Raw genomic sequence first — 16155 nt, forward strand, 5'->3', positions numbered from 1 at the left:
AGTTGACAAGAGAGAGGGACATGAAATATTTCACAGATACAAAAGTACAGTCCACAAAGTAATGTTGTTATAACATCATGGCTTCATTTTGCTCAGCCTGAGACTGTACTCAGCTTCAAATAGTCTGTTATTCGCTTAGTCCAGAAAGTGTTTACTTTTCATGTACATTTCATTTCCTTAGTTACAGATGGCCAGTTCTTCAACAATTCCTCCCTCTTCCTTCTATGATCAATCATGATTCCAGAGGACCACTAATATAGAATGCTATCCACCTCCTGAAAGAGAGATGAGATACACACTTCTGGAAAGTCCCATATTTGAATAATATATGAATTTGCTTTGCTCAGTTCTGCATATTTGTTAAAAGGTTTTTATATTTTATAGTTTGGAAGGTGGGAAGGGAGAAAAATATCTGTTAAGCTTTTTAAAGTTAGTTTTTTTTTTTTAAAGTGGGAGGGATTCAGAGAGAAAAGTATGATTATCCCTGTCCAGTCTAAGCAACTAAATTGCCCTTAAATGAGATTTTCAAAAAATTCTGCTAGTCCAATTTGGAGTCGTCTAAGATGTTCTTCCTTCTCCTGGATCTAAATCCAAAAAGTTGCTCGTGTCACTTTTTTTTTCCAAGTGGTGGCAGATAGTACTAAGAGCATAGAAAGGACATCAGTTCATGGCTTTTCTTTCTTGTTCTGCTTGAAAAGTGATTTATCTTCTCTAGATGATAGTTCTATTTCCTTCATCAGCCTGATCACTTCATTGTCAAAATCAAACACTTTGACGTTATTAACTTTTTCTGCTTCTTTAAGGTTCTCTGTCTTTTTTGTTATTGTGAAGAGTTTACCTGAACCTTTTTCTCTAGGTTCTACCGCTGTCTTGGTTTGTGAAGTAGGCAGACTTATTACTGGGATCCCAAACTACTGAATAAAGTAGCCAGCAGTGTATCTTTGTCATACTCTGCTGAAATACCTTTTTCCTGCTATGTTCTCAGATTCACATTCTAGCTGGCCATTTCCATGATAACCATCATGCCACTGCTCCTTCTGGACAATTAAGACTTCTTGAAACCCTGCCCTATGCAAGTTATTCCACTCATGTGTATTGATTTGCCAGTCAGTCAAATACATATGCCACATAATATCTATTTGGTCCCAGAAAAAGGCATATTTCCCACCCTAGCTCGCCATCCATCCTAGCTGTCTCTTTGTGTCATGAGTATTCACCCCTTTAATTCTCCTGATATTGGTGCTCTGTAGTTTTATAATAATGTTTCTTTTGTTTTTTTCTTTGTTGATTGTCACAAAAATTGTCTGTCTTATTTCCTATTTGAAATTTCTTCTTAAAATATAGTGCTATACCACCACCCTTTATTTTATTCCTTTTGAGTGATGTATAATTTCCAAGAACTATACTATAGTCATAAATTTCACTCCGCCAAGTCTCTGAGATACCTATGAGGACAAATTGGCTAGTTAAACCCATTTATTCCTCATACTTTCTATATTTATATGTAGTTATTTGAGGTCATGAGTTGTTTTTTTCTCCTGGATCCTTTGGAATATCACTTCTTAAAAATTATTGGTATTTTCTTCTAATATTTTTCTATGTTGCTTTTTTTCCATACTTTGTCAAATCAATGGGGACTGTTTTGATCATTTCCTTCCCCCTTATCAGTTTAGCCTCACTTTGAATAGATTCATAAAATTCCAGGAAAATATGAACAAACAGCACTTGTTAAGTTTATTCCATCCCTAGCAAAGAGTCTATGGTTACTGTATTTTAATAATGCTAGCTCACATTTATATGGTATTTTAAGGTTTGCAAAGTGCTTTCTTAATTTCAACCTTTAATAATAGATAATTTTATTATCCCAAATTATCAGGTGAGGAAATTGAAGCACATAGAGGTTGTGATTTTCCCAGGGTCATGTAACCAGTAAGAGTAAAAAGCCAGGAAATGAAACTAGCCTCCAGATTACAAGTCCAGCACTCTTTCCACCATACCACAGTCCCCCTTTTAAAAGACATAATCAAAAAATCTGAATCTAAGATAATAAATTTCCAATCAGTGTCTAATTCACCACAGTTCACCATAAGCTCAAGTCCTTAGTAGACTACCTATTACTGGGAAACATTTTTATCTTCTCCTCATGTCTACTATGAAACGCTTTGAAAAGCAGGTTCCCCTTGGAAATAATATACTAACCACAAATGTAATTATCATAAAACCTTCTGTTTGGTACTACTTAAAAGCAGTTTCTCTAAATATTATAAAATGTTTGCACTGAAAAGCCCCCTGATCTTCTATGTAAGTTTGTAAATCTTTAGGCATTATGTAAGTATCATTATTATTACTTAAAACACCAGAATGTCATTGTTATGACCTCAATTGTGTACCCAGAGGATTAAATCAGCAAAGAGAGAACTCCAAAGGAACTCAATATGATTTAAACATTTATTAAATATCTATGATTTACGAGGCACTGGGACACAGACAAAGTTTATTTTTGTTCAGAGTTGTGATTTTGGTGACGTACAGAACCTTAGGTAAGGAAATTGTTAGCAACTTATAGTCTCAGATGGTACAGAGAATTTAAATGACTTGCCAAGATGTGTCAGAGGCAGGACCTAGTCTCCTGACTCTGAGATCCACTGGGCCATGTTTCCTCTTACACTGGGGATACAAAGACAAAAAAAAATAATCCCACCCTTGAAGACCTTGTGCCATGCTTGCGGAGAGGGCAGGGTTGGTCATGGTGGAGAATACTCACTTGTAACTTCGGAGGCAATTAGAACCTGAATCCCCAAGAGCACTGCGACATTTGAAAGAAGACAGGAAAACAGCTTCTTACTGAGAGTCATCACACCATAATAAGAATGGATGAAAGGATATGGGAGGTAGGTAATAAAGTAGAGGAAACCTCCTATAGCAGCAGCTGTATTGGCTAGAAATTTGGAAAGGGAAAACAGAAATCGTTAAACGTTATGCAATAACTTAAAGCACAAACCCCCTTTTCTGACCCAATAAGGCAGTTTTATAATCAAATTGTGTAGTTATCAGATACTTCACTCATAAAAGCTGAAAGAAATTTTCTTCTGAGAATTGCTCTTCTGCATCAAAAGATTATGGCCTTTTACAAGAACTTAAACAAGGACAAATTATTAGGTTCATGGAAGTTTTCTTTTGAATGGTTATTCATTCATTAAAATATAAATAGTAAGAGAAATTCTCAAAATGCAACACTAAGTAGAAACAAATCTTGGATTCATAGAACTGGAAGGATATAAAGGGTACCAGGACAGGAATTACCATCTACAAAATTGGGACAAGTGGTCATTCAGCTTTTACTTAAAAATTTCCTGTGAAAGAGAACGTGCACCAAAGCATTTCATTTGGCTTCTGAGTATTTCTAAAACGTTTCTAAGGTTTTTTATAACTCAAGCCCCAATCTGCCTATTTGCAATATCCACCTTAGATCTGTCTTCTGGGGCTAAAAAAAATCAAATCTATCTACCCTTTCTGATGTGAGTAGTCTCTCTATTCTACATCAAAGTCCTTAAAATATTTTAAAATAGTTATCACTGTCCCCTTCAAATTTCTTTTTTTGTTTTCAAACTAAACATCCCCAGTTTCTTCACAAATCCTCAAGGCAAAACAAGCCCTTGGGCCCTTTTCAGATTCTTGGCTTGTTGATGTTCTTTCTAAATTTGAGGCATGCAAAACTGAGTATAATACTCTAGAGGTAAGTCTTACAGGACCCAATATAATGGTACCATTTATTATCTCCATTTTCTTCTTCTGACATTTCCAGGCTGTGTGACCCTCAGCAAATCCCTTCTCCTTCCAATGTCTGAGGCAATTCTTTAAGATTACAAATCTAGAATAGATGCCAATCTCCACTCATAGAGGGAATTTCCTCATTGGAAGTACCCTAGAAATCACATAGGGAAATCACAAGGCCAGTCCAAAAAACTCAGTCTCAGGAAATTAAAATTCCGGTTGCAAACGGTAGCTCTTGGGAACACAAGTAGTGTTATTTATTTATTTCCTTTTTCATTTGAAGGTAAAGGAGGATAAATATGACACGTGAAAAAATTAGATGGCTTTTTTTTTAACTACCATTCTTTACTAGACCAGGACTCTAGACAAGGATGAGGTAATCAAGAAAAGTGTAGTTTAGGGTTCTCTCAATGTTTTCTAGCATACTAACTAGAGACTTACATCTATTAAGGGAGGAGGTAAGAGGATGGTAGAGGAGGATGAGCTAGTATGGGAATCAACAAGGTGAGATGCTCCATTGTACACATAGTTTTTTTTTCTAGTATTCTCCTCACCTGGTTGGAAGGACCTGAACATGTTCTCATGTTGAAGTTCTAGGAGCATAACTGTGGGGTCTTGAATCCTTTTAAGATGAGTTGGAGCAAACTACTTTGTCCTAGGTAGAATATAACTTCCACTTTGTCTTATCCATATAGTTAACCTGAAACACTATTATGTACTTCTGGAATTCCATATTCTTCTATAATTAGGCATCTGAGTGATACAGTAGATTGAGTGTTGGACCTGGAGTCAGGAAGACCTGAGTTCAGATCCTGCCTTAAAATACTGCGTGATCCCAACCAAAACACTTAACCTCTCTCAGTCTCAGTTTCCTTATGTGTAAAATGAGGACAACAATAGCACCTACTTCTCAGGGTTGTTGGGATGACAAAATGAGATCAATTTGTAAAGTTCGTGGCTAATCATAAAAAACATATATTGCTATAATTATAGATTTATATGGGTTATGGGAGTAGATGATGATATCATCAAGGTAGACAACCATCTCCTGGACCAGAACTTCTAATACCACATTCATTAATGTCTAAAAACTCTGGGGACATTGTGCAAAACAAAAAAAATCTATCAAGCATTTTACATAACCTATTGCTCCACACCACCTCAGGAACCCACAAAGATGCTCCCAAACTTGATCTTGACATCACTCACAAATATATAATTTCCATGTTTATGAGCATTGAAATACCCTTATCTGAGGACAATCTATTGACATTCTACATCTCCTTCTGTCTTCTCACACTACACTTTGTTCTTCATCCATACTATGACTTCCAATCCCTAGACCCCTCACTTCTCTCCTAGGTCATCAGTCCTGCATTAGCTACACTCACCTCCTTTACTCATCTTCACCCCATCGTGAACAAGTCCAACTCTAAGTTGTCCTCATTAACTTCCTTGACCTCTTATTGACTTTTTTGACCCTTTATTATATTGCCAAATTGTGTCCCGTCATCCTCAGTCTTGCATCACCCCACCATCTACTGCCTTTATTCATAAGCATGTAATATATGTACTGTTAAACAAAAGTAGAGAAAATCATGCAACTATCCTGCCTGGGTCCACCACAATTTTGTTATATATCCTAAACTGATCTGCCACTGCTGCTAGGCAATCTTTTTATACCCCCATAATTAACTCACTATGTCATTTTCCACAGCAGATCTTCTAAACATTTTTTTATCTCTCTTCACAGCACCTTTCCCCCCATCCTCTTAGCTAACAACCCTGCTTTTAATTTACTGAAAAAAACCAAACTAAGAAAAAATAACTGAGGGCATTCTCTGGGAGTTCCTTTTTCTTCCCTTTTCTTCATCTCCTATCCCCACATGCTTCCTGCCACTCTCTCCTCTTTCATCCCTGCCTCACATGAAGAGATGGCCCTTCTCCTAGCCAAGGTTAACTTCTCTACATAAATAAGTGATCCCATTCATTCTACACCAACTTTCCAACAGATTGCCTATCATCCCCACTTTCTCATTTATCTTCTCTTTCCGTATCTACTGTCTGCCTCCCTACTGCATACAAACATCTAGATATAATCCTAGAGTTTCTTTACAAAATCTCAATTTAATAAATATTTATTCATCACCTACCTTGAGTAAGGCAGTGGTGGACAGAAAGAAAAAAAGAAACACTCCCTCCAGGAGTTTATATTTTACAGGAAATTTGAATAGATGGGCTTCTGCACTCACCCTTGTTGAAGAATGTGCTGATCATGAAGCTGAAGAATATGGAAACAATGGCAGAACACATCAGAAAGAAAAACACCAAAGATCCTTCAGTGTAGTGGATTATTGGCAGGTATGTAATCTACCATAAAACATCCAATAAGTCAATTCAGTTACACAAATAAGCATGGTTTATAAGAAGACAAGGTAAAATGGGACAAGGAAATAGATCTGTAAATACTGTAATATCAGTAAAGCAATTAATAAGCTATCAATTGTCAATACAATAAAAGGGAGTATAACTGAATTACTCACACCTACAGGAAGGGCAATCTTCTTGAGCCCTAAAAATTTATTAAGCATTTCTCTAGAGACTGAGTACATATGATCAACCTCATGGCTTCCACAGCAGAATCATCTGTGATGGCCTTTCATTTACTTAATAACCTTGGCACCACCTATCAATATTATTCTTTTCCCAGTGGGAAGTGACCTAGTTTCTTTATTACACTCAACTGCATTCCCTTGGTGTGAATGGGGAGGAATTGTGGAGCTTCTATGTTTTTAACCCTTCAGTATCCTCTTTTCTCCTGCTATTTTGAGAAGGCCCTCAGTTACACTACCTACTACCTTGATGATACATATATTTGATATTACATCAATGTTGCTTCATGTTCTGTTTAACAGTGTAATATCTCCCATTCAACAATAAAGTATGACCTCCATTCTCTTACCCAATGAAACTGAAACAACAACAACAACAAACAAACACAAAACACCATACACTTGCCTTCTTAGCCAATATTATAGTAAGCATGATGATGATGAAAAGAAGAAACGTAAAGTATGTGAAGAAATAGGAACTCCACAGCAACAGATTGCTAATTCCCATTATGCGGAGGTACTCCTGTTAGAAGGCAAAACAGCCAAAAGGTATGTGACCTAGCATATTTCTATGTAGATAGAAAACTATTTAATAATCTATCAAGAACTACATTAAAAGTACTTTTTCTTTAACTCTTACACTGGATTCTTGGAAAATTTGTGATGTCTGTTCTATTGGCAAGTTCCCAATTTTACCCCAATTACTGATCAGTAAAAAATACTAAAGGTTGTAATATTTAGTATAATATTCAAGTAATTATATTATAATATATAATGTAATAAAATAATAAAATGTAATAATTAGAATAACATGACATTATATAAATATTATAATAACTAAATAAAATATAAGTAGAAAATACTAAAACCAGGATACAAGTAGAAATGAAATCTTATAGAGGTTAAAAAGTAATTTTCCTGAACTATAAAAACACCTCAGAAATCACTAGTAGTAGAAGTATCTAACGTTTCAGATGTAATGAACATCAGTATTGATTGATCAGTATATTGAAACAATGTACACGGTCAGTAGGTGAGATGAAAAGAATAGTACTTGTTTTTGAATGGGACATGAGAAAGACGTTATACTGCATGCTTATGAGGCTATAACATTTTTCAATACATCCAGGTATGATAATAATGTAACTTTTAGGTTATGTGAATTATTTTTAGGTTAGATAATGTTTATATAATGATTTTTAGTTCTTTGTACACTTTTTTTTGCTAAAGTAATCAAAGGTTTAAAAGACCATCACAATGGAATACTATTCTGCTATAAAAAAATGATGAGGGAAATGATTTCAGAAAAACCTGAGAAGACTCAGGCTGAACTGAGGCAGAGTGAAATGAGTAGAACCATGAGAACATTGTACACAGTAGCAGCAATACTATAATAATGATCAACGTTGACTTAGCTATTCTGTTCAACATAATGATCCAAGATAATGCTGAAGTACTCATAAGGAAAAATAGAGAGAGAGAACTATAGAGAGAGAACTGATAAACTCTGAGGGCAAAATGAATTAAATTTTTTCACTTTATTTTTCTTGTTTTATTTTTGTAACCTAGCTAATATGGAAATGTTTTGCATGATTTAACGTGAATAATTGATATCATATGGCTTGTGTCTTCTCAATGGGTAGGGAGGGCATAGAGGAAGGGAGAGAATTTGGAACTCCAAATTTTTTAAATTAATATTATAAAAAACATTTTTCTTTTAAAAAAACCATCACAGAAGAACATATTGAAAAAAATCATATTCTTAAGTGGAGAAAGATAAAGTCTATGAGGCATATAATTATACAAAACAATAATGTCATGAATTATGTAAATGTGGATTTGTTCATTAAATTAAAAACAACTGAACAAGGGAGCAGACACTTGAAGTAGTTTTCCAAATATTATGGGTAATAATATATTTTAGAAAAACATTAACCTAATATTGAAAATGAATGAAAAATTGATTGGAGACAAGACTTTCAAAGAAAAGAGAGGGTCTCAACTAGAGGTGATGGTATGCTAATAATGAGTTATTAGTAAAGTACTTATTTCCTTCTGTTTTCTCTCTCAGTGAGAGTAATATTAAATTGGAAAAGACAGAATAATAACAATTAGGAGGGAAATGGAAACCAAAGACAAGTCTTGGAAATAAAGTCTTGTAGAAGTGAACTGCCTTCAATGATTTTAAATCGAAGTGTGGAAGAACTATTTCACAGATCACTAAAAGCACTGGCAGATGTGATTGCTGATAATTTTGCCAGTCATTGTAAAAGATCCTGGAGAACAGAAGTATTACAAAACTGGCAACAGGTAAATTCTGTCTCAATTAAAAAAAGAATAAAGTAGTAGGTTGCTATGTTGGCCTTTGATGCCTGGAAAAGTTATGCACACATTATTAAAAAGGAACAGTGACCATTTAAAAGCCAGTACAGCTCTATCGAGAATGTGTCATTTGGACCTTTTTGGACAGAATCAAAGTAAATCAAGGAAATGCAATAGATATAGTATAGTTAGATTTAAGCATCATGCTTAACTTTCATATCTCTGTTTTATTTTGTTATTCTGTCAAAAAGCAAAATGAGGTTTGTAAAATATAAACTATTCTTGATGAAATTATGCCTGTTTCTTAGAATTTTAAAGCTATCCTTGTGGTTGAGATGTAGAGATATAGGTTGAATGGAAGTATGTTTAAGTAGATGCAATAATCAGATCTAAAGAGTAGTCATTTCACTGAGTCAACGTCAGCCTAGAAGAAGGACACTAGCTGAGTAGGGATCTACCTTTGGCTCTACGTGGTTAAATATTTTTATCATAGACTTATTAGGATGAAGGTATAGATAACATAAATGTCAAATTTACAGGTAATACAAAGACAGTTAACACTATAGGTGAAAAAATCAAGAGATGTTCATCTTAGGCCTAGAATAATAGCTAACTCAAACAAATTTAACAGGGATAAATATATTATATAACTGCACTCAACATAATCAACTTCAAAAAGTGAAAGACAGAAGGGAGATGGTTTTTCTTGTGAAAAGGAATTGAAGTTTTGAAGGAGTTTTTTTTTGCAGGTAGCAACTAAATATGAGTTTAAAAAGTATGACATAGCAGTCAAAAAAGCTGATGTTTTCCAAAGCTGCATTAAAATGGCAAAGTGTCCAGGATGAAGTGGGTATAGTTGAGTCCAGTTCTAGATTACATTTTAGGAAAGACACAGAAAATTGGAAGTGTGACCAGAAAAAGGTAACTAAGATGATGAAAGAACCAAAGAAAATGCTGTACAAGAACGAATTGAGGGAATGGGGAACATTTAACCTGAATGAGAGAAGATTTAAGGAGAATAGGACAGTCTTAAGTATTTGAAGAGCTGTTATGTGGAAAGCTGATTAAATTTGATTTGGCACCAGAGAACACAAGTTGAAGCAATGAGTGGAAGTTTCAGAGGCAGAAGTTAGTTACTTTGATGACAGCTTTGTAAAAATCATAGTTATCTGTAATGTTAACGTGAGGTTAGGTGGGTAAGGGGAAGAGTTAATGATCTTCCCCATCCATTAACATGCCTCAATACCTTTTGTTAATTTCTATTGAAGCACTAGGTCAGGGGGTTGTGCCCCCTGGCTCTGAAAAGTGTATAAATATTCTGAGGTGAAGTTTTACTTTGGGGCTTACTCATCGGAAATGTTTAGCCAGATGAGACTCTGGGTAGCCACTAAGAAGCCCCCCAACTATGAAAACCCAAATGTTGGTGCTTCTCTCTCTGGTAACTATGTTTGTATGCAATGGTCAGACAGTTGGATCTGTCTGTTGATCTGTGATGTATGTACTGCTTATGGTCAGAAACCCTGTGTGTTGGTCTTTATTTCTCTGCTGCTATTTTCTCTGTTGGTATATGTGTTTGATTAAAGTCATTGTTGACCTCCTCAAAAGTTGCTTTCCCTCTAGAAAAGCAGATCTAAGAATTTGCACAGCAGGTCCTCCTGTGTATGCTGAAGTCCTTGCTATTACATTTATGGTGTAGTCAGGCAGGATGTGCATATTAAAAGGAAAGCATGGGGGTTGGGATAATTGCTCATTGCTTCCCAGTTGTGGTGGCTATGGTTCTGAAGAGCCCTGGAACAGGAGTGGGGAGCTGCTTTCATGCAAACCCAGGCAAAAGCCAGGAGTGGCCAACTTCTGATGGAGGAGGAGGAACCAAGGAGCTTGGAATTCAGCTCTGAAAGGCAAGGCAGAAGAGCTGGGTATGCTTTTCTGCAGTGTTCTCCTGGAATAATTTGGGACCCAGAAGGTGGAGTTGCCTATGGTGGATGGGGGAAATGTCGTGTACCCCCAAGGTCTCCAGCCGTCTCTCAGGACTTGGAAGCCTGCAACAAGTGTGGGGAGAAGGACACATCCCCATGAAGGACTTTATTTGCACATTTTGTTTTGGATTGAGGAAGTAGGAACTGGTTACTCATTCCCCAAACATTGACTCCAAAAGAATGATGTTATGTTATGTTATGTTAGGTATTCTGCAAATGTGAAGTTCGTGATGTCTTTGTGGCAATTATGTTGTATTTACTTAAGAAATGTTAATGCCTGTTGCCTATGTAATGAACTCAAGAGATCTTGAGGCCCAATGCAATGTTAATGTAAGGTTAATGGTGGGTGGAGGGAAGAGTTAAAGATCTTCACTGCCCATTAATAGGCCTCAATATCTTTTGTTAATTTCTATTGAGACACTGGGTCAGAGATTTGTATCTTGCTTCCTCGGGCTCTGAAAAATGTATAAATATTATGAGGTGAGGTTTTACTTTGGGGCTTACTCATTGGAAGTGTTTGTTTGTCCAGATGAGACTCGAGGTACCTGCTAAGAAGCCCCTCAGCTTTGAAAACCCAGATGTTGGTACTTCTCCCTCTGGTAACTATGTATATATGTAATGGTCAGACAGTTGGATCTGTCTGTTGATCTATGATGTATGTATTGCTTAAGGTTAGACAGTTGGAAGCCTTGTCTGTTGATTTTTGTTTCTCTGCTTAGATTTTCTCTGTTGGTATATGCATTTGATGAAAGTAATTGCTGATCCCCTCAAAAGTTGCTTTCCTTTTAGAAAAGCAGATCTAAGAACCTGTACAGCAGACCCTCCTGTGTATGCTGGAGTCCTTGCTGTTACACTATCCCAAAATAAAAAGGTGTGCCTGAGGTAGTAATATGTTTCAACTAACTGTAGGTCCTTGAACACAGAGTATGTGACCAGTTGTTGGGGATGCTTTGGAAGAGATTTTTGGCCATATATGGGTTAGAGTAGATGGCCTCTGAAATCCCCTGAAAACCTCAGATTTTCTTTCCAACACCCCACAGCATTTCTACCAAATACAAGTAGATTTACCTTCAATCTATTTTCCTTTTCCAACACAACAAAATGTATCATGTTGAGGATGATTAGGGAGAAAATGAATAAAATTGTCAAGGGTAAAAAAATGGCAAGAATAGTATGGAAATTATCATCAGAAGTAGGTGGGAATGGAAACCTCTTTACAAAAACAGAAGTGGTATTAAACAGGTCTGTTGCAATATTTCTTGCATGGTATTGTATTATGGCTTTATCAACAGCATGTTGTACAGCCAGGAATCCTTCAGCGAAATACCCTGAATAAGGAAAGAGAATAAATATTAACAAAACCTTGATCTATGTAACATTTTATAACTTAAAAACTTTTCACATACTTTAGCTCATATAATACCTATAACAACTTTGTGAGGTGTTCCCATTTTACAGATAATGAAAAAGGCTCAGAGAGATTAAGGGAGGTGTCCAAAGGTGCAGAAAATGATAATTTATAAGACAAAATTTTCTTTCTTTTTTTGGAGGGGGGAAGGCAAGGAAATTGGGATTAAGTGACTTGCCCAATATCACACAGCGGGTGTCAAGTGTCTGAGGCCAGATTTGAACTCAGGTCCTTCTGAATCCAGGGCTGGTGCTCTATTCACTGTGCTACCTAGATGCCCCAAGATAAAATTTTCTGTTGCCAAGTTCAGTGTCCTCTTCAGTACAGTAATGATGAGCAACACAGTAGATTGAAAAGCACCTCCCATAATGGTACTTTTCATTCACCGAGCAAAAACAACCTCATACATAAGTCATCTCCAAAGTCACAATTCTTATTCCAAAGTCTTAACTTGAAGTATCTTATTGTGGATACAATTAGTGAAACCTTAAGTGATATACTGAATCACCTAGTAAGGAGAGGGTCTGGGGTGGGGAAGGTGTAGAATGAGAAATGAATACTCAAGGAAATTCCTGAGAAGTCTAGTACATAAAAATCAAGATAGGAATTGAAAAAGTCCTTCACAACAATGTCAGTGATAAGGTTTAGCAATGGAAATGACTTAGAGAACATCTTCAATCTCCTGATTTTATAAAAGTGAAATTAAGTGATTTTTTTCAAGGAATGAAAGGTAGTTAGAGCAGTAGAATGTGAATTCAGGTTCTCTGATATCAAAGCCATTTAGTTGTCTTTTCTTTCTATCATATTAAGCATTTAAAATCCTTCACAAGTTGGCTCTAGCTTGACATTCTGTCTTAACTATACATTATGCTCCCTTCACATACTCTATGGCCCAACCAGACTGGCTTTTGTGTTTTCTAGCAACACTCCATCTTTCTGGGACTAAAGTTTCCATTCTCCATGAATGAATGAATAATTGAGAAAACATGTATTAACTTCTTACTATGTGAAAAACATTGTGTTAAGCACTGGGAATACAAAGGGAAAATCACTAGGATTCTCTAGGAATTCACATTCCAATAGGGAGAGAAAGTACGTATAGGATGCTTCACTTATGTCAGATCGAAAGGTCCAGTGCTCCCTAGGGTATAGTGGCGAGGAAAACCATAAGATATTGTCCTTAGTGTGATTTCTTTTATTTTTAAACTTTTTTCTTTCAGTTAAGAGGAATTAATTTAATCTTCCACCTCTCCACTCCCAAATGAAAAATGAAAACAAACCCTTCTAACAAATATGTATGATGCATCTGTGTGTGTGTATTTGTAATATTGGTCTTATCTGAAAACGTGCATTATATTCTATATCCTGAGTTTATAGAATCTGTCAGGTGCTCGGTAGCACACTTCATCATTAGTCCTCTGGAATCATGGCTGGTTTTACAGTGGTAAAAGTTATTAAGTTTTTCAAAATTGTTAACCTTTACAATGTTGTTAGTTACCTCTATAAATTATTTTCCTGGTTTTGGTCACTTCAATCTGCATTAGTTTGTACAAGTCTTTCCAGGTTTTCCTGAAACTATCTTGTTCCTCATTTCGTATAGCATTATAATATTTCATTAAATTCATATACTATTATTTATTCATCTAATTTCTAGTTCTTTCACATTACAAAAGGAAATGCTATAAATATTTTTGTACATATGGGTACTTTCCTTCTGTCTTTGAACTCTATGTACTAAAACGCAGAAATATTAAATACTGTGGCATGATAAGCAGAATTGTGAAATGAAAGGTAAAGTTAATGAAAAAATATGCAAAATGACTGTACAGTAAAGTAAACGTAGGTATGCAATATGTTGTCCTTTCCCTACCCACTGCACTTAGCCATTATCACATTGTGCTTGGCTGCAAAACTTTTTAAATTAAGCTATTGAGAGATGCTTAGACAGTGGCTCTCTTTACTCCTATGTCTAACAACAGCAAGCAATATTATTCTCAAATAGTTTTTGAACTTTAAAAAATATCTTCAAGTATTTGGATCCATCTTTTCAATAAAAGAAAAAAAATCACTCAAATGATGAAATGATTCTGCCAACTGGTTCATTTTAAACCTTTTTGCTTTGACTTTGGTTTCTAAAGGATTCCTTTCTTCTTTTGGAGTCTTACACAGCTAGCAACTCAATTAGATTCTCATTTGGCAGTTCTTCTCCATGAGACTCAACAGACTCCTCCACATCATTCTTATCTACTTCTAGCTCCAATTCTTGTACTAATTTTAGTCTCATTATTCATTTCTTTGAACTTTTCATCTCTGTCAAATCCATGAAAATAAGAAACAAACTGCAGGCACACTTTTCCCCAAACTCTTCATACATGTTTCTGTTACATCTTCCCATGCCTTAGTAATATTTTGGATTACACAGTCAATGTTATAGGACTTTCAGGAACCTCACAATGTCATCTAAAGCTGCTATTGCCTGAGCAAATGTAGTGCATTAATAATACTCCTCGAAATTCACAGTCACTCACCGATAGTAGGTTGTAATAGTGCAGTAGTGTTAGGAGAAAGATAGACCATTTTTACATTTGCATTAAAATCATCCAGATGGAGAGGGTGACCTGGGGCACTAACCCAAATAAACAGAATCTTGCCATTATCATTACAAAACTTCTCAACTTTTTCAACTTGTTCAAAGATAATAAGGGTTTTCCATGTCTAGATTTAGCAAAATAATTCAGTGTTGCCTGCTGGCTCCTTTCAATGCTCTAGAATTTTCTGAGTTCTGCACAAAAAGAGGTTTTAATTTAGAAGTTCCAGATGCAATCACTCCAAGTAAAAAAAAGTCTATTTCCTGAAGTTTTATATCCTAGCATAGTTTTTTTCTTTCGCTGAGGTGTAGGTTCAAGATGACATTTTTAAAAATAAAATAGCCTAATTTCATCTACATTAAAAATTTGCTACCACAAGTAAGTAAAAAAAAATATTTTTTGCAAGAACTCTGAGAACTTCTTTGTTGTTTCAATATCTGTACTAGCAGCCTTTCCTGATTTCTGAACATTATGAAATGCTGCATGACTTTTAAATCATACAAACCAATTACTGCTTGCTATGAATTCCTGTGTTCCTTCAGAGGAACCTTACTTTTACCTTTAAATCTTAGAAGATTTAAGTTGGGTTGAATTATTATCAGGCTTAAAGAAATATTCTTTTGAGTCTGGTCTTTTATCTGTATAGTTAACAGTTACTCCATCTCTAGAAAAGCACCTTCTTTCTTTCAATTGACAAGTCAACTTCACATAAGCATCGCTTTTTGCATGCTTCTTTATTTGAGCAACATCCTTCACTATAGTAGTCATAGCTCATATCACAAGATTACATACTACTGAGGACAACTTTTGTCCTTCATATTTTCTAATTATTTCTATTTTCATCTCCACGTCTACTGATTGCATTTGAGACAGTTTACATTTTCCCTCAAGAGCATGCTTGCTGCCAATCATGATGAAAATATATAAGGATCACTATTAAACACAGAGAGAGGTACACTATCATTTACCATCTTCAGACATGTGGGAACTAATGCAGAAACGCTTCTCTCCTTCACATTATCATTTATGCAGGCCATATCACAGAGCATCTTACTATATAGCATCTGCTTTGCATAATTTTCATAATTTCCTTTGGGATTGTGGATTTTTATCAGAATTCTTTAGGTAAAAATCAAATTTGCATAATGCAAATTTACATAAAGTGAGAACTGTCTGCACTTTCTTAATTATTTGGCCTAACACTGGGCGTTTGGAGCTTTGCAGATCTGGTCCTATGGGGTTGCTCACTATAGTACCAGTTCTCATAATACAAGGTCACTGACCCACCTCTGACACTACTGGTATCATGGTATTGTCTACCCTGGAACTGAGAGTTCAGAGCTTTGCAGTGCTGGTGCTACTGGATTGTGGACACTGGAAGGCTGTTGACCCTCTGAGGGCCTAGGGCAACCTTGCTGTCTGTTGAGGCCCAGACTGAAAACTGAGGCTCCATGGCACTGAAAGAAGGGAGGGGC

At 35.7% G+C, this 16155-nt stretch overlaps 1 protein-coding gene across 5 annotated transcripts in view; it reads right to left on the reverse strand.

Moving 5' to 3' along the window:
• The window catches only part of LOC140497226 (phospholipid-transporting ATPase ABCA3-like), a 309351-nt gene that overhangs the window by 186512 nt on the left and 106684 nt on the right, over positions 1-16155 (reverse strand). For all 5 annotated transcript variants that reach the window (XM_072597909.1, XM_072597910.1, XM_072597908.1 and 2 more), the window contains exons 6-9: positions 11753-12012; positions 6793-6909; positions 6027-6144; positions 2765-2938 (exon numbers count right to left, since the gene is read on the reverse strand). In XM_072597909.1, coding sequence (XP_072454010.1) covers positions 2765-2938; positions 6027-6144; positions 6793-6909; positions 11753-12012 — 669 coding nt within the window. The remainder of the gene's footprint in view (positions 1-2764; positions 2939-6026; positions 6145-6792; positions 6910-11752; positions 12013-16155) is intronic.

The sequence above is a fragment of the Notamacropus eugenii genome, chromosome 3, assembly GCF_028372415.1.
Source record: "Notamacropus eugenii isolate mMacEug1 chromosome 3, mMacEug1.pri_v2, whole genome shotgun sequence".
Lineage (NCBI taxonomy): Eukaryota > Metazoa > Chordata > Mammalia > Diprotodontia > Macropodidae > Notamacropus > Notamacropus eugenii.